The sequence below is a fragment of the Pygocentrus nattereri genome, chromosome 16 (assembly GCF_015220715.1).
Source record: "Pygocentrus nattereri isolate fPygNat1 chromosome 16, fPygNat1.pri, whole genome shotgun sequence".
NCBI lineage: Eukaryota > Metazoa > Chordata > Actinopteri > Characiformes > Serrasalmidae > Pygocentrus > Pygocentrus nattereri.
In genome coordinates, this window is record NC_051226.1 from 8,173,701 (window position 1) to 8,194,922 (window position 21,222).

General features: G+C 39.0%; 1 protein-coding gene across 2 annotated transcripts in view; it reads right to left on the bottom strand.

Annotated features, from left to right (window-relative positions):
- Nucleotides 1-14,270, bottom strand: part of LOC108436704 (granzyme K) — a 20,166-nt gene extending 5,896 nt beyond the window's left edge. The window contains exons 1-2 of one of the 2 annotated variants that reach the window (XM_037546296.1): nucleotides 14,095-14,270; nucleotides 11,080-11,223 (exon numbers count right to left, since the gene is read on the bottom strand). Coding sequence is in view for 1 of the 2 variants with exons in the window: in XM_017713359.2 (XP_017568848.1) it covers nucleotides 83-140 (58 nt within the window). In the remaining variant the exon portion in view is untranslated. Of the gene's footprint in view, nucleotides 1-82; nucleotides 252-11,079; nucleotides 11,224-14,094 lie in introns of those variants that run through there. The other variant, XM_017713359.2, reaches the window with a different exon arrangement.
- Nucleotides 14,271-21,222: the final 6,952 nt, after the last annotated feature.

Consider the following 21,222-nt stretch of genomic DNA (forward strand, 5'->3'; position numbering starts at 1 on the left):
TGAAGAGAATCACAGGCAGCTCCAGAGATGAACGGGTCAGTGAATCGGTCCAAAAAGTAAATAAGCCGGCAAACCGTCTTACCTACTACGTGTAAAATAATGATGAGGAGAACAAGTGAAAGTCGCTGACTCGGCATCATCTTGGCAAAACTACTCTCAAAGTCTGTCAGAAAAACAGCTGCACAGATGTAAAACTAAATGTAACTGTGGACCGTCGGAGCTGGAGCCTAGGAGTTGAAGAAGGTGGAGGAAACTATGCAGTGCTTATTATTACCGCAGAACAAAATGCTGTGGTTTCTTCTGTGGGCAGAGACATGATGAGAACACCTATGTCTGTTAGGTGGGTGTGATGCATGCAGTTTCCATAAACACTTAGAAATGTGACATATGTAGGCGCTGAAATGATCAGAATAAAAAGCCAAGCATTTAAAGCTATTATCTTTGATCAACTCTACATTTCAGACAGTAAATAAGCCCCTTTGTTATATAAACAGGGAGAGATTTTAAAGGAAAAACGAGGCAAAGATGAAACCGAAAGAGATGAAGCACTAGCTGGAAAGCTTTGTGATAGGGCCAGCTAGAGGAAACATGAGCACTTTGATGTATCATTCCATCCTCTGTCTCCAGAGATTCCCCTATTACCAGTGCAGTCATTAAAACGGATAAGAGGAGTCGCCTTATGCTGTGAAAGCTGCAATAGGTAAGGCTTACAGGAAATCTCACCAGGCTGCACAGATCCCCCTAGTAAGAATGATTAAAGCGCAGTCAAAGCCAGCAAAGTCTGTTTTTTCACACCTTGAGCTGTTTTTCACAAAATGAGGTTGCAGCTGCAACGTTGAAAACGCGTGAGTGCTGCCCCTCATGAACGTGTGAATCTTAGTGGGTGGCTCAGGGTAAAGGCCCAAAATCTTTAAACTGAGCACAGAGAGAAACATTTTACACCTTTGGTCTGATATTTAAATGTATTTGGTCTGATCATTTATATTTATATACTTTTTTAGATTCTGTTCTCATGACTGCACTCGTTTAAAAGGTTTATTATCAGTTTAACGCCAGTTTAGCCAGCATATTAAGGCATATTAAGGCTTGGAATCAATATTTTTTTTTCAAAGTGAATGGATTTTTATAAACAGATTCAAACGTGTTAGACTTCTGCAGCCTTTAAATAAATTAGAAAGCATTTTGATGATAAAAAGAAACTGAAATGGTTTAATTGACCCCAGTTATTGACTAAATTTGATTCACTGGTTAATTGAGAAACTAAGAGGGCATTTACCTTTTCATACAAGGCCAGTCTGTGTGGGATCAATTTTTACGTGACCACGTATTGAGGGAAAAACATAATACTACACAGACTGGCCTTATATGAGAAGGTAATTACCCTTTTTGTTTACTCAGGTTGCCTTTGTCTTATATTACATTTTGTCTGAAGATCTGAAACAACTTAGTGTGACAAACAAGCAAATTTAGGCACGTCCTCTGCACAGGTGGCCTTCGCCAAAAGTTATTGCACAATTTTAATTTTCCCCAATTTGTTAAATGCAGCAAATAAATAGAAAGTGTGCAGTAAAATCTAAGAAAATGCCAAATTTAACTTTGTCCCCTAAGGAGGACGTGGCCGCTTATTTTAAGTTGCAAATGGTCTTAGTGCAGGTGACACCTTTCTGTATTGTCTGGCTGACTTTGTTCATGCAGCAATAGAAAAACTTCAGTATTCCTTTATTACCTTACAGATTGCTCTGTGCAATGTTAAGCTAGTTTTAAATGCAAAGCCCCCAATACTGATTTTAACACTGTGAATATTAACATCTTGATGGGATCCAGTATTAACCCTTGTGTGATGTGGGGAGTATTTTCAATGTTTACTGAAAGAGAAAATGATATAGTTTATTATGATTCCTTGGCTTTTGCTCACCATCTGTGAAGAACATATATCCATCCATCCATTTTCCAAGCCGCTTCTCCGTCAGGTTCGCGGGGGGGTGCTGGAGCCTATCCTAGCAGTCATCGGGTGGAAGGCAGGATACACCCTGGACAGGTCGCCAGGGCAGACAGACAGACAGACACACACAGACAGTCACTCACACACTCACACCCAGGGGCAATTTAGCATGTCCAATTGGCCTGACTGCATGTCTTTGGACTGGCGGAGGAAACTGGAGAACCCGGAGGAAACCCACGCAGACACAGGGAGAACATTCAAACTCCACACAGAGAGGACCCTGGTCGCCCGGCCGGGGAATCGAACCTCCTCGCTGTGAGGCAACAGCGCTACCCACCGCGCCACCATGCCGCCCCTGAAGAACATATAAAATCATGGGTGCTGGGTGAACCCATGGGTAATAAAAATGTGGAGGTCCTGTGTCCCTTCACTCTGTTCTCCTCCTACATGGCCTGCTGTTAGTTTATATATGTGTGTCTGTATGACGGTGGACAACATGGACAGGCTGCTGACTGGCTACAGCTGATAAAGGAAGGCCCTACACTGGCCACCTGTGATATTTTAACAATTTGTGTTTTTTTTTTTTACATAAATTGTTATGGCTGTATTGATACTACAACAACAACAACAACAACAACAACGCGGTGGGTCCAACAGACCACTGAGTAACAAAAACACAAACACCACTTAAGGGTTAAGAGAGTCAAAGAATATAAGTACCTTGTCATATGGCTGGATGACATATTTACATTTAAATATCACATTAATAAGCAGTAAAGTAAAGTAGGCAAATACTTGGATACTTATACTGAAATATGATGTGTTTCCCAATGCATACTTGGAAGATGATCATGGAGACAGCATTATTATCCATCCTAGACTACAGTGACGTAATCTGTAGAGCAGGAGCGTGAAACTCAACTGCTGAAAGTGCCATATCAAAAAATCTCAACAAATCCGTGGGCCGGAGAACGACCTTCTTCATCTTCTCCACTTTTATGATGCCGCTGCTGTCTCTCCAACTCTCCTGTGCTTTCATTTATAATGGTATTTAATGCGGTATTCCTTTATTACAGCCACACCATCTCTGTAAACAAGACAGATATTGGAAGTAGAAGGCATTTAAGCTCTCACTTGTCTTGAAAACCCAAGCATTCACTGTCCACTCCTTACTTTTAGTGAGTTTTTTTTTTAGCTTGTGTTTATACTGGTTGGACTGCTGCTGAAACACAGCTAGTGTGTCTGGTGTGATTGGTGTGGTGTAACCACTGTCCCATAGATTGCTATTGGGAGGACGGGGTTGCAGTGCGTGTTGGGGACTATAGTGCAGCACACTGTGAAAGGGGCTATAATAATAGAAAATGAGAATAATTTTGTGGGCTGGAGAGGATCGTGTTACAGGCCTGACTTGTGTTTGAAAGATGGGCTATAGACCATTAGCCTCAAAGAACTAAATTCAATCTATTGCTCTGCCTACAGATTCATGGTTATCCAATTTGACTGATCATCAAATGAGATGATGGCGACCAGTTTATTAATGATCTTTGCTGAATATGTCTTGCTGGTTTTGATTAGATTCGATTTGATTGAATTTCATTCAAATGTTTTCAATCCCTGTTTAACTTCCTCTGCTACACTGTAAATGAGGGTCACCATCAATGTGCTTACCAGTCAAAATAAAGGTTGATAAGAAAAGCGAGAGAGCATAATTTGACTGGGGGTGTTCAGACTTTTGCATATGACTGTACAGTTCTAGGAAAAACCTTACATTTTAAATTAAAACCGTCACATTATGTGAAGGTAATTTTAACTTCAATTCAAAAGTAGCCTTCTCTCCTCTCCTCCTCTGTCTTTCATGATGACTGGACCAAAAGAAATGACTCAAAATGACTTTGGGGGGAAAAAAAGTCTGCTTCTATTGACTGACATTAAAAGTCAAGCAGGTTTTTCCTTCTCCTGTATCATTATCATTTTGGAGATATGAGGTTCTCTTACGACAGCAGTGATATGTAGCCTGTTTTGGCAGGTTTATTTTTCAGAGCGCAGCGAACCTGAGAGAACATAGTTAAAAGAGGTGCAGCAGGGCTGCGCATGAAGTTTAATCTTGAGTCAAAATTTGTTTCTGACGCATTGTCCACCATGGCCTGTTACTATTAGTGATCGGTCCTCAGTGGATTTTCATCAGCTGTTTATTCATTCTGCAGCGGGGTTGTATCCTCTTGCCAAGGAGTATTGACATTTTCTAAGTCCATTAACTGGAACGCAGTAATGGCTGTCCTTGTTTTGTTGTTTTCACCTTTGCGTCTTCATGAAAGGAGATGATACCATGAAAGGAAAGGAGGACTTGATCGTATTTCAAATGGTTAATAAAGGGGTAATGTATTAGTATTCTCTGCAGAATCACAAGAAGCTTATATCATTGTGTGTGAGGCCAGGACTTTACTAAAAGAAAATATTTAATGTAAAAGCTACTTAAAGGCTGAGTTATTTAATCCAGCCCTTTGCTGAATTAAATCTATTTGAAGTTGAATCAATGTCAACACCACAGATAAATAATGTGTATACTGAATTTCAAGTCTCTATGTTTGGATCTTTACTGCGCATTTTCCAATACATAAAAAGGGACCCAAAGAACAAACATCAGTATCACTGGAATATTTTTTCAGTGTATTCATGACATTTCGGAATGATCTGTGGTTATTTTCATGAACTTTTGCAGACAGGAAAGCTCTACCATGTCTGGGAAGTGTTCAAGACTAATCTTGGACCACAGGAGCACAAAAGCTCCCATGCCAAGGCAGAAAGCCCATAGTGTGAGTGGGATGAAACAGTGGGAGCTGGCAGGAGAGCTCAGCTGTGACGAAGCTTTAGCCAAGCCCTGGTTCTGCACCTGCCACCACATAACCCCCAGCAACAGCCTCACGCCTCAAAGCTTTACTCTTTGTTGCGTCCTGTCAAAGTGATGGATATAGGAGATTTCAGTGAACTGATCAGACCTGGATTAACCCCTTACACTATGAGGGTCTGCAAGTGAGGCCAGAATTGTCCAGTCTATTTTTTTTGTTTGTTTGTTTGTTTTTTTTTTCTTTCTGTGGTTCTGTGGACGATAGAAAGTCTAACAGGAAAAATATTGAAGCTTCAGAAAATTTTTTGAGAGTACCTCAGGCAGCAATGGATCCTCAACCACATTGAGCCTGACAACTCACTCAAAGCCCTGATAGCTAAACTGAAGCTTTCTTATTTTGGACATATCCTCAGAAGAACCAGTTCAGTGGCAAAGACGGTTATGACTGGAACAGCTGAAGATAAATGAGGAACAAGAGGAAAATCAGCAAGTTGTACAGATGCAGTCAGAGCAGTCATGAACAAGCCATTAAGGAACCACAAGACCCAAACAGAAGACACTGCAGAACACTGTCCATATGCTTTAGTTTTTACTACTACTACTACTACTACTACTACTACTACTACTACTACTACTACTACTACTAATAATAATAATGGGCCTCACTCCTGACTCTTGGAAATGCTCAAATGGCCAGGACCTGCTAGTATGTCCAGGCCTCTGTTCCTCACTCCTGAACTTTAACTCACCCAGTTTGCATTGCTTTCCATATAATTAAAGAATACCAAAGCTTAGGATGTAATATTCTTAGGAATTTAAGAGAACAGATGCATAACTTATTACATATAGCTTCATTATAGTTGCAGAATAATGTGTTTTTAGATTAATAAGAAAGAATAAGAAGAAAAAGCCAAGGGTCCGGAGGGTGAACTCTTTACCACTGTCGTTAGAACGCCATATAGGGTTCTACTGGACTGTAGTGAACATTGTTTTCTTCATTGCAATAAGATTAAAAGTAGATCTTTCAGTGTAAAATGCTGAAGTACATTCATTTTTAGCATACATATAGGGGTATACACAGACGTTCACTTGGGATCTCAAAGATATGAAGCCTTATTTTATCCACGATCGTCAACAAAATCCTTACTAAAACACGAATAAAACTAATTTAACTGATGGAACTGATTAGCAGCATTAATCCACAAACTCTATTACCTGGCTAGTTCAATTCAAATGTGGGTCTTTTAACTAAGTAAAAGTAACAAGTGTCCATCATGGTTATGCCACAGTGTTAAATGCATGGAACAGGCTTACTGTGTGAAGAAATGTTTGATTTAGTTGTGAACTGTATCTGGCTACGACAAATAAGGGCGAATAAGTTAAGCTACTTAAATTTTGAGGCATGATGAACACATTTATATAGAAAATTAAAACATCGTGAAACAGTGGGAAGGATTTAATACGTACTTGTATGGTTGTGATTGTGCAAAAGGAGAAGAGGAAGCCGTGCCCCCTTATGAGCAGCCATCGATCTCTGATTCCTTAATATTGAACTGAAGTTTTTCAAACTTCCTCAAAATTCTTCTATTGTTTACAACTGAATTACTTTAACTGGGTTTATGGATGTGGAGCTGTACATGGGACCGTCTTAGCTGTCACTCAGCCCACTGCAGTCCCTCTGCTCTGGTGAACAAAAACAGGCTCTGTGGACTCCCTGACCACCCTCTGCACTATTGACACCAGGGCTTATAAGTATTATGGCTAGAAGTAACTTTCCCCCACTATTCTCACTGTTCTTGATGGGTCTTTTCTGCTTTGTTCACTAAAAGATTGAACCAAGATTTCATTGAGCAGAAATCATGACTACTTCTGGCTCTTCTTCACTGCTGACGCCACAATATCCTTCAAAGAAGCGTGCCACTTGTTAATACAGCGCTATCTGAGGTGTTAAAAGGTCATGGACATTCATTTGATATGAGGAAACCTCAGCCCATTCTTGTTCATTATGGACTAGACTTTTCCTGGATGCTCATTTTATACTCAAGCATCATGGCATCACCTGTTTAACGTTTCACAGCATTCCTCGTCTTAAATCGGCCCCATCCAATTTCTTTAAAGCATGTTGCAGACATCAACTTGAAAATGATTGTTTACAAAAAAAATAAATAGTAATACTAATGCTAGTCAGAATATATTTGTAAATCACTGCTTTCTGTTTTTATTTGCATTTCACATGCTGTCCCAACTTTTTTGGACTGGATTCATACAAAACTTATTAGGTGAAGTCATCGCTGACTGGTGTTTGTATTAAGCTGTATTACTAAGCTGGTGTCTATATTGACATTTTGCTTTACTGGGAAATTTTACTGGGAAATCTAACCTGCTTGTCATCTTCAGAATCACAGCCATGTCCTTTTCTATTGCCCACAGGTGCTTCCACACTCATTGCCACCTACTTTGACTTCTGAATCGCAGTATTTCTAAGGCGTTTTCACTTTTGTGCCTTGAAATCCCAGAGACATTTTCCTTCTTTTTTCAACCTTTTTTCAATGAAAGACTCATAAAGGCGAAGATAGTCCCTGTCTGAATGAAGAGAATAGGCTGCTGGATGGCTCTGATGTGTCCCTTCTATTCACCACCTCTCACAAATCACGTACTTGCACCAAGAAGAAAGACTTGGATCTCTGCATTATCATTTCTCTGGCATGTTCCACTGTTGAATTTTATTAAGAGCATGACTTCATTCCACAACCTATGGCTCTAGCTCATTGATTAAGTTGGCTGTGGCCAGGGTTTTCGAGATAAGGTGGAATTAATAGACACCTTCAGATGTATGCCTTCCCATTTTAGCCAGTAGGCCCTTTTTATTCATGATGGGATTTTAATGCTTTAAGGATTAGGTCTGTTGCTTCAGTACCACACTATCTTTATTCATAGATGTAAATATCCCCAGGGCTGTACCAAAATCATACACTTGTAGAGGTGCAAAGTAAGTGTAGTGCTGTAAAAGAGGAAGCTACAGGTAGTCAAAGTACTTTTAGGTATCATTTTCAACTGAACTGGCTGAGACCTTAACCAAAAGGGATCAGTAAAATATGGTCAGTCACATAACTGATAAAAAAAAACCCAGTAGTGATGGAAGGACACAATTTCAACAGCCAAGCAGTTACGGGAAACTTTGTATAACTAGAAAAGATTCATAAATGGGTTTGGGGCCTGTACATTTGGTTCTAGGAAAACCTTGAATTGGTACAGAACCTTTATATGATGAGATTCTTTAAACTTTAGAAAGTTTCTTCACACTCACCCTCACCTTAACCTTTACAAAATAGTTCTTTTAAAAAATATCATTGAAAGGTTCTTCAGGGAAGCAAAAGGATGGATTTCTGATGGACGACTGACTGTCGAGCCCTCCTGCTACCCGCTTCAGGCCAGCAGCCCACACCCCAGCTACCGCCACTTGCCTTGGACTTGATGCCCACCCTACATTGAAGTTTCTCATGGACTCCTAGCTATGACTACTACTAATATTACTGCTATTAATATTAGTGGTATAATAACTTTGTAGGTAGTCTGACCAGAGGAGGATGGCCCCCCCTTTTGAGCCTTGGTTCCTCCCAAGGTTTCTTCCTCAGCTCTGAGGGAGTTTTTCCTGGCCACCCTGACTTGCTCTCCTGTGGGTTTTCACATTCATGTCAAAATTTTGTCTTTACTGGAATTCTGTGAAGCTGCTTTGTGACAACATCAGTTGTAAAAAGCGCTACAAATGAATTTGCAGTTTAATAAATCAAGTTTTTCTGTGGGGCAGCATGGTGGTATGGTGGGTAGTGCTGTCAACTCACAGCAAGGAGGGCCTGGGTTCAGTTCCCTGGCCGGGTGACCAGGGTCCTCTCTGTGTGGAGTTTGCATGTTCTCCCCGTGTCTGCGTGAGTTTCCTCTGGGTTCTCCAGTTTCCTCCCACAGTCCAAAGACATGCAGTCAGGCCAATTGGACATGCTAAATTGCCCATGGGTGTGAGTGACTGTCTGTCTGCCCTGCGACAGACTGGCAACCTGTCCAGGGTGTATCCTGCCCTCCGTCCGATGACCACTGGGATGGGCTCCAGCCTTTCAGGGAGAAGCGGCTTAGAAAATGGATGGATGGAGGTTTTTCTGTGTTCTTTCGCTTTTTGGCCCTTGGTGTATTTATCCTTATCCTGGTCACTGATGTACTTAAAAAGCTTCATCAAGGAGATGAAGGACTTGAGCTTGAGGTTTTTTTTCAGATTTTTGCAATTGTTTTTTGCTGTTTATTGTTTTCTTTTTTCCTTTGGTCTTCTTGCATTGTCATTTTTTCCTTGCGCTTCGATTTGTTCAAATAAACGTGTTTTTACGACTGATGAATTGAGCCCATGTACCAAAAATAGTATATCGCTGTTGTCGGAAGAAAACCTCGTATCTCCAAAATGGTAACTTTACAGGAGAATGGAAAAACACACTTTTAATGTAAGTCCATGGAACCAGACATTTTTCAAAGTCCTTTTGGGCTGTTTCTTTTGGTCCATTCATCATGAAATTTACACACAATGTGAAGGACAATATGTAAAGGCATTTTCAAATTACGGAAAAAACTGAAAAATGACATAAATGGAGAAACAAGGTTTTCTTCCGACAGCTGTGATATGCAATATTTTCATAAAAATCTTTAAAGCATTGTACGGCATGTTTGATGCACTATATTTGAAACAAAGGGGTCAGTAAAACAATAAAAATTATTAGACTATTTAGTGTAAAAGGTTGCATGAAACAAAACAGAGCACAAAATAACTGAAAATAAAATCCAAAAGGGTGGAATGGCTAACATATGGTTTTACTCTGGAGGAGCTCAGTTGTGAACATGCACTGCAAAAACAATCTTATACTGTAAATATCTTCTACAATACTGTTCACTGAATGATCCTAAATCTATTCAATGTTCCGTATATCCTCACTGTCTGAAAGATGACAAGCATCTCCAATGTAGTGAGTAAATTTTCAAACCAAGATGCTTTAAAATAAGACAAAAAAAAGATTTCCATCTTCTGATCACCACATCCACATACGCATGTCCAAAGCTGCTGTTCAATGCAATACAAGTATCCCCTTTTTTTTATTATTTTACTTTTCTGCATCATTTGACTTCAGCTGTCCTTTACATTGTGTGACGATTTGATGATTGGACTGATAGGAATGGTCCAAAATTGCTTAGAATAAAATCCTTTTCCATGAACTCACATTAAAAGTAAAGGATATTTTTGCCGTCTCCTGTAAAGTTACTATTTTGGAGATACTTGTTTTTCATTGGACAGCGAAGATATGTTAACATCCACAGTTTAACAGGTGCTGAATCTTAATAGATAAAAATATGTTTTAAGCTTGGTTTTAAAAAAAGTCACAGATGGGCCATGTCTAATGTCACTCGAGGACTATTCCAAAGTCTCGGTGGGGCATCAGCAAAGGCATGATGCCCTTTTTGTTTCAGAAGAACCCTTGGAACAGTCAAAAGTGATTGGGATGCAGACCTTTAAGATCTTGAGAACGCATACAGACAGAGCATGCCTACAACATATGCAGGTGCAAGACTTCTAAAGCTATCAATGCCATTTTTCTATTGCATTCTGTACAGCACTGGGAGCCAGTACAAGGATGCTAAAACTGGAGATAAATGCTTTTTTGTACCAGTTGACTTTTATCTTTATTCGCAGCTGTAAATATCCAAGGGCTGTATCAAAATCATACATCAGAGATGCAAAGTAAGCGCCGTAAAAGAGGAAGTTACAAGCAAAGTATGCTCGAGTATCATTTTCAACTAATAGAGTTCAGTAGCTTCACTGACCACAGGCTTATAGGGGCAGGATTTATGAATATTAAAGCCCCCCAGAATCAATATCTGGTCAGACCTTACAGTTATTAAGGACAAGGTCAGAACATTCCTTAACTCAGAACATTAAATAAACTTATTTATTTCAGGAGGCCTTCCGATAAGAATGCAGAGCAGAAGGTCCACAGATTCAACTTCGAAAAGGATCGATTCAAAGCTAGTGCACAAATCAGTAGAGAGAGCAGAGCATTTCTATCCATTTCTAAAAACGACCGCAACCTCTCCCCCTCATCCGTTGGTCCACAGAGAGTTTAAAAAACTATAGCGTGCAGGGCACGGATCTGAGAACAGACTCGGATCATCAGCTCACAGCCATGTTTCACCTAAAAACGAAAAGTCCAGCTCTTGAGATGGAAAAAAGTCATTTAAACCGAAGGGCTTATTTGTGACTGACCTTACATTAGCCAAGCCCATTCTCACAGGTGACGGATTTATCACATGCCCAAGGTGCATCTTCTAGAGGCCTCAGGTTTTGGCTTTTGATGCCTCTTCTTCTTCGGGCAGTCATTTTCTGGTTCACAGGGCTGTTGAGCTGCACCTATGATAGACCCGGATAAACACTTGGTGAGCACAGTTTCTGCATGAGAGTAACAACTGTGAATACATGCTAAAGTCACTGAGGAAAACCATGGATTAGAAAAACACATCCGTACAGCAGCAGGTAAAGAATTGTCCTTAACTTTTAATTGTAGTTAATGTCAAGAGATATTAAGCAAGCAAGTAAGTAATTCTGGAGAATTTTTAATTTGGTTCTTTCATCACACAACTTCCATAATATATAAAGCAGGGGTGTCCAATCTGATCTGCAAAGGGCCAGAGTGGCTGCAGGTTTTCATTCCAAGCAAACAGCAGCACATGTGATCAGTTGTTTGAAGACTGACCAATTGATTATACAAGTGGAATCAGATGTACTCCTGCTTGCTTGGAATGAAAACCTGCAGCCATACCAGCCCTTGGTGGATATGACTGGACACCCCCGATTTATATATAAGGTAGCTGTGTTTAAATTGATGGAGAAGTGTAAAAAAAAAAAATGGGGAAAATGGACATTCATGTGACAATGACAAAATAATATTTCTCATTATGAAATAATGTAAAGGTTTTCAACCTATTTTGACATTTTGAGGTTTATATGTAGCAATTTTTTATTCCATTGGCAGAAGTTTGCCTGTTTCAAAAAGTTAAACGTTTACTACATTAAATGACATAAAACAAGTAGAAATAGGTTTAAAGTCTTCATAAAGAGAAATATTAGATATTACTAATGAGTTATTACTGAGAGACTATTTAAATGTTCTAGGTCCAAAACACTGTAAATCCATTTATAACAATTTTGGATAAAACATTTTTAAAAAAACAATTTTTTTGAATAAAAATGATATCATAATAAAGCATTGATATTTCTTATATGAGAAAAGCCATTACCAACAATATTTATCAGGGAAAAAACTAAACATAAAACAGAATTACTGTAAGTTGTTTGTTGGTGGTTAGTATAATGTAGTGTTAACACCGGCCCTCCACACTGCAGACTGGGGTTCAAACCTCTGCTTGGATAAACACCCTACACTATCCTTTGACAAGACTCCTAACACTACCTTTGCCTACATGTAGAAAATCATCAAATTGTAAGTTGTTCTAGATCAGAATGTCTGCTAAATGCCATAAATGCATGAATAAATATACAATCAGGTCCATAAGTATGTTGACGCGGTGACAGTTTTTGTAATTTTGCGTCTGTACGTCACCACAATGGATTTAAAATGAAGCAGACAAGACATGATTGAAGTGTGGATTAAGCTTTTATTTAAGAGCTTTAACAAAAAAAAAAATCTGGTATTAACCATTAAGGAATTATAGCCACTTTTTTGCATAGTCCCTCCATTTCCACAGACTCAAAAGTAATTGTACAAACCAACTTGATTATAAATAACAGGATTTTTAAAACAACAACAAGTAATGACAGCCTGAAGTCCTTGGGTTTCAGACATCACCAAATGCTGAATTTCCTTTCTAGAGATGCTTTGTAAGGCCCATACTGTGACTGCCTCCAGTACTTGCTTGTTTGTAGGTCTATCTGCACTCAATTTTGTCTTCAGTAAGTGAAAAGCACGCTTAGTTGGGTCGATGTCAGCTGACTGACTGTCTTTTAAGAACAGTCCATTTCTTTGCTCTTGGAGCTCTTGGGTTGCTTTTGTGGTTTGTTATTGTGAAGTACTATCCTAACAGTTTTGCAGCATTTGACTGAATCTAAGCAGAAAATAGCTCGATACACTTCAGACTTCATTCTGCTTCATCTGTCAGTGGTCACATCATCAATAAACACCAGCGACCCAGTTCCATTGGCAGCCATATGCGCCCACACCATAACACTGCTGCCACTGATTTTGAGGGATGTGGTACGGTTCAGATCATGAACCCTTCTATTTCTGAAGAATCTTATTCCTGAACGCTTTTTTTTTTTTTAGATGTTTTCTTGTGAAGTCTAGTCTGGCCTCTCTGTTCCTGAGTGTTATCAGTGGTTTGCATCTTGAGCCAAATTCTTCAAGGTGTCCCTTAATTGAGGACAATGATACATCAACCTCCTCCAGAATCTTTGACTTTACTAGATGTTGTGAAGGAACTTTTCTTCACCACAAAAATAATTCTGCTATCATTGATTTTAGTTGTCCTCCTTAGTTTTTCCAGGCCGGTTGGTGTTGCTGAGGTCACCACATTTTTTTTTTTTTTTTTAATATAACATGCCAAATTGTTGATTTGGCCACTCCTAAAGTTTCTGCCAAATGCATATTCAGCACTTGGAACTCCAGACCATTTATCTTCTTCATTTGTCATGGAATAATGAGAGAACAGGTCACACCTGGCCATGAAACTGCTTATCCTTTTACACAGGTAGGCCAAGGTGGTGTTAGGAGTCTTGCCCAAGGACTCTTATTGGTATAGTGTAGGGTGTTTGCCCTGGTGGGGATTGAACCCCAGTCTACAAGGAAGGTGTTACCAACTACACTATCCCAACCACTTATCCAATTAGTTCTGAGGCAGTGAACATGGAGGAACTATGTGAAAAATGGCTCTAATTCCAAAACAATAAATGCAATATTTTTATTAGGTTACGACCTCATAGGTCTAGAGGTTTCTAAAAGAGGTTGTACACAAAAATAGGCTAAACACCAACCCAACCACCAGACCAACCGCAATGAACTCAGATAAGACAGACAACAAAATGTCAACATTCATTCCTTTCAATCAGACCTGAAATTGTAATTCTTTAAAGGCAACATAAGACATAAAGTTGTTTACATTAGTTGCCTACTAGACGTAATACATTAAGATATAATAAAAGGAGATAAATGCCTTCAGGGGAGAGCTAATGCCCAAAACCAGCTAGAAACAAAATCAACAAACTTACCTAGGATGAAAAGAAAGATACAACTACCCTGTCTTTCTGAGCCAATCCTGGAGAAAATGCTAGCAAACAAAACAGGACATTACAAGAGTTACATGATTCATTGCAAGAAGCATCAAGGCTGACAAAGACAAGCTGAACCAAAGTGCTGGATTTGATCCAGTTTGTGGCACAGATGCAACAAGCAAAGCACCCAACCACCATCCTGCGTTCCCAGGCCCTTTTATAGCTGGAGCGCCCCCTGCTGCAGCCAATCAGAAGCCTCCAAGTGCAGGCTGTAGTGAAAGGATAGGGAGAACACGAAAAAAATATAGACATGAGGGCAAGGCAGAAAAAACAGGTCTAGGCCCCTAAGGGTTGTAACATATCACTGTTGTTGGAAGAAAACCTCCTATCTCCAAAAATGACAACTTTACAGCAGAAGGAAAAACATTTACTTTTAGTGTAAGTCAATGGAACAAGATTTTTTTCCAAGTCATTTTGGACAGTTTCTTTTGGTCCATTCATCACAAAACACACACTACAAAGGGCAACAGGTGTTTTCAAATTATGTCAAAAACTAATAAAATGACAAAAATGGAGATACAAGATTTTCTTCCAACAACACAATATATTAGCTGAAAGTCTATACTTCAGTGTACACAGGCAAAATTGCAGAAATTGTGTCACTGTCCAAGTACTTATGGACCTCACTGTAGTCCTGGACAAAGAAGGTCTTGACTACAGCACTAATATTAACTAAATTTGAGATGATTACACTTGCCAATATCACTATTTTGCAGTGTGCTTTCTGGTTTGAGGTAATAATATATCGACACATAGCATTTTTCACTTTTGAAAATTTAAATTTAAATATAGAATTTTTTCAAGTGTGAATATTTCATGAGGAGTGGACCAAGAGAAACGGCCCAGAATCACATGGAACATTTTTCCCTCCTCTGGAAATGTTCCCGTCTGAACATGGGAGATTTTGTCCCAGCAGCAGCAGCAGCAAAACGTCTTTGTGAAACATTTAGGCGGTAAATAATATATAGTATTTGGCATAATAATGAGGTCAGATAAATATATACAGTCTAAGGCTTCAGACAGCACAAATGGTGGTCTGATCTGTACTGTATGGAAAAAGGTTAAGAGAGACTGTAAAGAGTTACAGGCTGTGCTCTCACCTTCACATTTGTTTCTACTCTAACGGCTCTTCTCTGTCCACTAAACTCTTACTGTCTGCGGATGAGACCAGCAGGATGCATGAAGTGGAATACCTGGCCACATTTCAAATTCTGAACAAAAAGAGTTTATGGCTTTAAAAAAGTGGTACCTGTGCAAAGTTAGATATGCATAGCATTCAGATTCCCATGCAGTTTAGCTTTCAGTATACAGGGAATCCATTAGAGTAGATGTGTGCCTGCTGAGAGTGAGATAAGGTCAGTGCCTACTGCCTTTCACTCTGTCTGCACACATTTCCCCTTGGAATGGCCTTCCCTTGGGGAAGACAAAACGAGCTGGAGTGTCCACAGACTGAATGAAAAAAATACTTGCGCTCGTCTGTGATTTTACGGCAGAATCTCTTTCCAACTGTGCCTTGTGACTCTTTCTGCCCTCAAGCCCAACAAGGCCAATTACTCTTCATGTTGAATTGAACAGGCAAATTCAGCCACTCCAGTTTAATAACTGAAACTTCTCTGTAGCCCCCAATAACAATATGCTCAAAAGTTAGTGGCTTCCACAAATTTGAATTTGATGTAGATGCTCTTCCATAGACCTACATTCATCTGACCATGAGTATAACCAATTATCTCTCAGGATGGCCAGTAATTCACATATTAAGACCTCCTGTGATGATTTGCATGATTCAATTACACATGCTTGATTTTAATTTTAAATCCAGAATCAAATCAGTAACCTATGGGCAATTTAATGAAGTGTGCTTTAAATGCTAGTTGGCTCTTCAATTATGTATATTAATATGGCATATTGACATTCATTTACATGCAAATTTAGTTGAATTAATTCAAAGACCATACTGTGCAAAAGTCAGAGACTTACTAACATACAACTTATATATCGCTGCTGTCGGAACAAAGCCCTGTATCTATGAAATGGTAACTTTACGTGAGAATGAAAAAACATACCTTACTTTTAATGTAAGTCAGTGGAACCAGACGTCTTTCTAAGTCATTTTGGGACATTTCTTTTGGTCCATTCATCATGAAATTTACACACGATGTAAAGGACAACAGGTCTTTTCAAATTATGTCAAAAACTAAAAAAACTACAAAAATGGAGATACAAGGTTTTCTTCAAACAACAATATGCTGTACGTGACAGAACATTACACAGACGCCCCAACAACTAAATATAATTTCAATTGTTTCAGTAATTAGTGTGTTTTTACGTTTTTTCTTTCTTGTAGATTCCATCCTTTTTAGCAGACTTGCTTTCAGTTTTTAAAGAAATCTGCTGGGATATTTTTCCACGCCTCCAAAGTTCAGTCTTTGAAGTTGGTTGCACTTTCTGACTCTCGCCGCCCAAGTAATCCCAAAAACATTCTTTGGTGTTGAGGTCTGGACTCTGAAGTGGTCGGCCCATTGTTCTGAGAACATCAACAGCTTCTTTGTTCTTTTTTATTTTCTATTTCCTTTTCTCAGCTTCTTGGCACATCCTTTCAGACTCATAGTGTTGATGGATGGAAGGATGGACAGTTTTTCAGAGTGGAACTGTTTTCCAGATGGTGACAGTTTTGGTGGTCTACCAAGTCCTGCACAATTGTTACGAGTCTCATTTTCTCTAAAGTGGGAAACTCTCTTTTCTTTTGACTTTGACTGTCTTGGGGAGGTGTATTGTGTCTTATTCCCTCACAAATACCTCCTGAAACATGAACTGGCTGTTTTGGAAAGGAAATAAATGAAGGGTGGTCTCTGGTTCTCTGTCTTTTGCACAGCACTGTCCTTGACAGAGGACATGGCAAGTAAAGGTCACTGGCAGTAATATGAATATATAGATTCTGACAGTAATCAATTTCTTAGACCACAAAGTCACCCAAGGTCTTCATCCATCCATCCGCTTCTCCGTCAGGGTCGCGGGGGGGTGCTGGAGCCTATCCCAGCAGTCTTCGGGCGGAAGGCAGGATACACCCTGGACAGGTCGCCAGTCCATCGCAGGGCACCAAGGTCTTCAGCATATCTTAAATAGGAACGGAAAGCAGCAACAACACTGATCATTGCTCAGTGCACAAGGATTTGGCGACTTAGTAGGCAAAGTAGCTGGACTCATTTACACCTTAAAATTTGGTTTATTACATACTAAGCCTTGTTATTCAGTAACTATTCTTAGGTTATAGCAGTGGGTAATTAAACCGTGGGCCTTTCGGCAGCCCCATGTTTAGTAAGAGGTTAATTCACCTCCTTAACTGTGCCTTTTAGAGCAATTAAAGTTACTATTCTCTGTTCAAAAGTGTAACATTTAATCAGCTTGGGCAACTGACCATGCTTGAAGCCTCAGACAGCTTGTACTGGATTAAATTCTTAAGTATTTATTGTCCCACTTTGCGGGTGCATTTTAAAGCAGGAGGCATGAGTAAGGCTGCAGCTCTGTTTTATTCAGAGCTGAACTTCAACCTCATTTGAGCTTCAATGGGAAGTCTAATGTATAATTAATTTGCATATGAAATACAAATTCTTCCCTGAGACTTAGCTGCTGACTGATCAGCAGTCGACATGCATGCTCAGTGTATACCCCTGAGTAGGTGTTTTTGCACTGCTTTCACCCCACTCTTTAATAAATGCTTCACAAAATGCATTGTAGATACACTATATTGCCAAAAGTATCAGCTCGTCTGCCTTCACAAGTGCATTTGTGAGGTCAGACGCTGATGTTGGATGAGAAGGCCTGGCTCGCAGTCTCCACTCTAATTCATCCCATGTTCTATCAGGTTGAGGTCAGGACTGTGCAGGCCAGTCAAGTTCTTCCATACCAAACTCACTCATCCATGTTTTTATGGACCTTGCTTTGTAATCTGAAGGCCACGTGAAGTTTGGAGGTCTGTAGTGATTGACTCTGCAGAAAGTTGGTGACTCTGCTCTGTCACTTTACATGGCCAACCACTTCGTGGCTGAGTTGATGTCGTTCCCAATCGCTTCCACTGTGTTATAATCCCACTGACAGTTGACTGTGGAATATTTAGTAGTGAGGAAATTTCACGACTGGACTTGTTGCTCAGGTGGTGTCCGATCACGGTACCACGCTGGAATTCACTGAGCTCCTGAGAGCGACCCATTCTTTCACTAATGTTCTAATGGGCTTGGTTTTAAGTTCAAAAATGAACTTTTTAAGAATTTAAATCTTAGAAACAAAGTGTTAATCCATCTTGGGATCAATATCTATTTTTTTACAAGGTGTTGATAGTATCAGGGTTGAATTTTTCAACATACTCACTTAGACATGATGGTTCTTAAAGGGTTCTTTAATAAAAGCAGTGGTTCTAGTAGAAATATGAGTTCTATCTAGCACTATTTCATGCATAAAGACTTATTTGCGTGGTGAGGTTTTCAGATCGATGGAGAACAATAATAATTATATAGAACCTTTTTTTGAAAATGGTTCTATATAGCACCAAAAAGGGTTCTTGCATTATTACAAACTTGGCATAGAAGAGCCCATTATGGTGCTTTATAGAAACCATTTCAAAAAGGTTCTATATAGAACCATATACAACACATTCTCCATCAATCTTAAGAACCATCTCACCATGGAAAGAACCTTTTAAGTGTAAAATAGTTCTAGAGGGAAGCACTGCCTTTACTAAAGAACCCTTCAAGAGTTACCTGTTTAATGTATAGTATAGTAGTAATTAGTAAATGTGCAAACGGGTCCATTTTAGTCCTGTCAGTCATTTATTTTTTAGATTTTTGGACAAATTCTGTTTATAACATGTATTTTCCTAAAATGTAATCATAAAAATGTCAAAATTAACCAGTTTATTTCAGCAGGTGTAGAGTTTGTATCCACTCGTGTCTAAATGCATTTTCCAGAAGTTTTCAAATGTAGTACAAGTTTAGCTCTGCCCACCTTACCACACGCACGTCATATCATATATCACTGAAAAGCTTGTTTACTGTAGCATCTACCTGGAATATAAATATGTTTCTTTCCTTTGTCCTACCAACAACGTTCACACAGACGCCGCACGTTCCGAGATGTCACTGCACACCTCAGTTCTGAAGCCTATTCTTGTTTTTATTCTCTACATTCACAACCAAAAATCTCAGCTTCTAGAAAACCTGCAGTCATGACATTTAACACGTTCATTCCGGACCGTGTTCTGAAGGATAGTACAGAAGCGTTTCCTAATATATTGCTGAACTGATGTTAGATTTTGTGCCACAAAATGACCTAAAAAAAGTAGTTTTTGTTTTGATTAAACAATAAAACAATGACGTTTCAACAACTTGCTCTGTAAAAGTTTTTCTCTATAGCGTGTCTACAGGACATTGCGACACGCCGCTGTCTGACCAGAGCTCAGAACATAAATAGAGACCCCTCCCACCCCCACCATGGACTGTTCTAGCTGCTGGCCTCTGGAAGGAGGATCCGAAGTCTTTGAAGCAGAACAGCCAGGTTCACAAACAGCTTCTTCCCACATGTCATAAGACTGCTGAGCTCTGAATAACATGCTGCTCCAATTCTTTTTTGATTGCTCTGTGCCTGGGAGCTCCAGTGCAATACACTCTCTTGTATATATACTTATTTAAAATGTATTTTTCTGTTGATATACATATGTTTACATATGCACTACACCTTGTACTACATTGTATTACTTATTATTTTTTTCTTTTCTCCCGATCTACTCTGAGTCAGCGCAACGTAATTTCATTCAAATGCGTAAATGGTGTAAATTTGAATGACAAAGTCTGTCTAAGTCTAAGTCTTCAAAGGAAATAAAGATTTAAATAAACATCACCAAAGGGTTTTGAACATATGCAAATTTCTCATTTACATATCTAAATGTCCTATTCAAAAACTCCAGTATAAAGAATATGAAAATGAGAATATCAATAATCAACTGGGAGAGATTTTAAACTTGTCTTAGTGTCTGACCTTGCAAACAGACATTAAGGATACTCTTATGGTTTCTTTTTAAATGAATCATTCACTTTCAATCGAACCTAGAGTTGGAGTGACAGGGTTAAACATTCAAAGTGACTTCATCAGCCTATAGAACAACATCACTGAAAACAGAGGAAAGAGAATGAGAGAATGTTTTTCTTCTTCTCATGACCTTCAGAAAATTCAGGTTCAGATGCAGCTCCTGTTGAGCAAGTGACTTGCGGAAGGTTCCGGCTATTTCATAGCAGAGAATGTGTTCAGATAAAAGCGTTGAGCAAACGGTGAAAGACACAACTAAAATACATGTTTCCTAACCTATAAACTACGACTTATGATAAGAAGATATTTCAACCATTGAATGGATTCACATGTTCATTCAACAAGCATGAGATTTTAATGATTATAGATGCTTATAATGCTAATATACATCATTAAAACCTACAGATGGGATGTTGTGAAGGCACATTCACATTCACTTTTACTTTACATATCGCTGCTGTTGGGACAAAACCTCATATCTCCATTTTTGTCATTTTTCAGTTTTTGACATCAATTGAAAATGTCTGTCGCACGTTACATTGTGCGTAAATTTAATGAGGAACGGACTAATAGAAATGGCCCAAAATGACTTGGCAAAAAGTCTGGTTCCATTGACTTACACTAAAAGTAAAGTATGTTTTTCCCTTCTCCTGTAAAGTTGTCATTTTGGAGATACGAGGTTTTGTTCCGACAGCAGTGGCATATTTTTAAAACAAACAAAAAATGTACCTATGCTTTTTAAATGAAGTCAAAATAAAGAGATTTCGTGTTTGAAACATTTCTGTTGGTCTATTCATCATGACATTGTCACACAATATAAAGTGACGATCACTGATTGGTTACGGAATAAAATAATAAATAAAATAATAAAAACAATTGAACCACAGCAAAAAAGAAAAGCAGTGCTTCCACAGTGCTTTAGGAGTATTTTAATTAACAGCTTTATTATTAAACAAAAAGTAGTTTATGCATGGTTTTGTAATGACATGG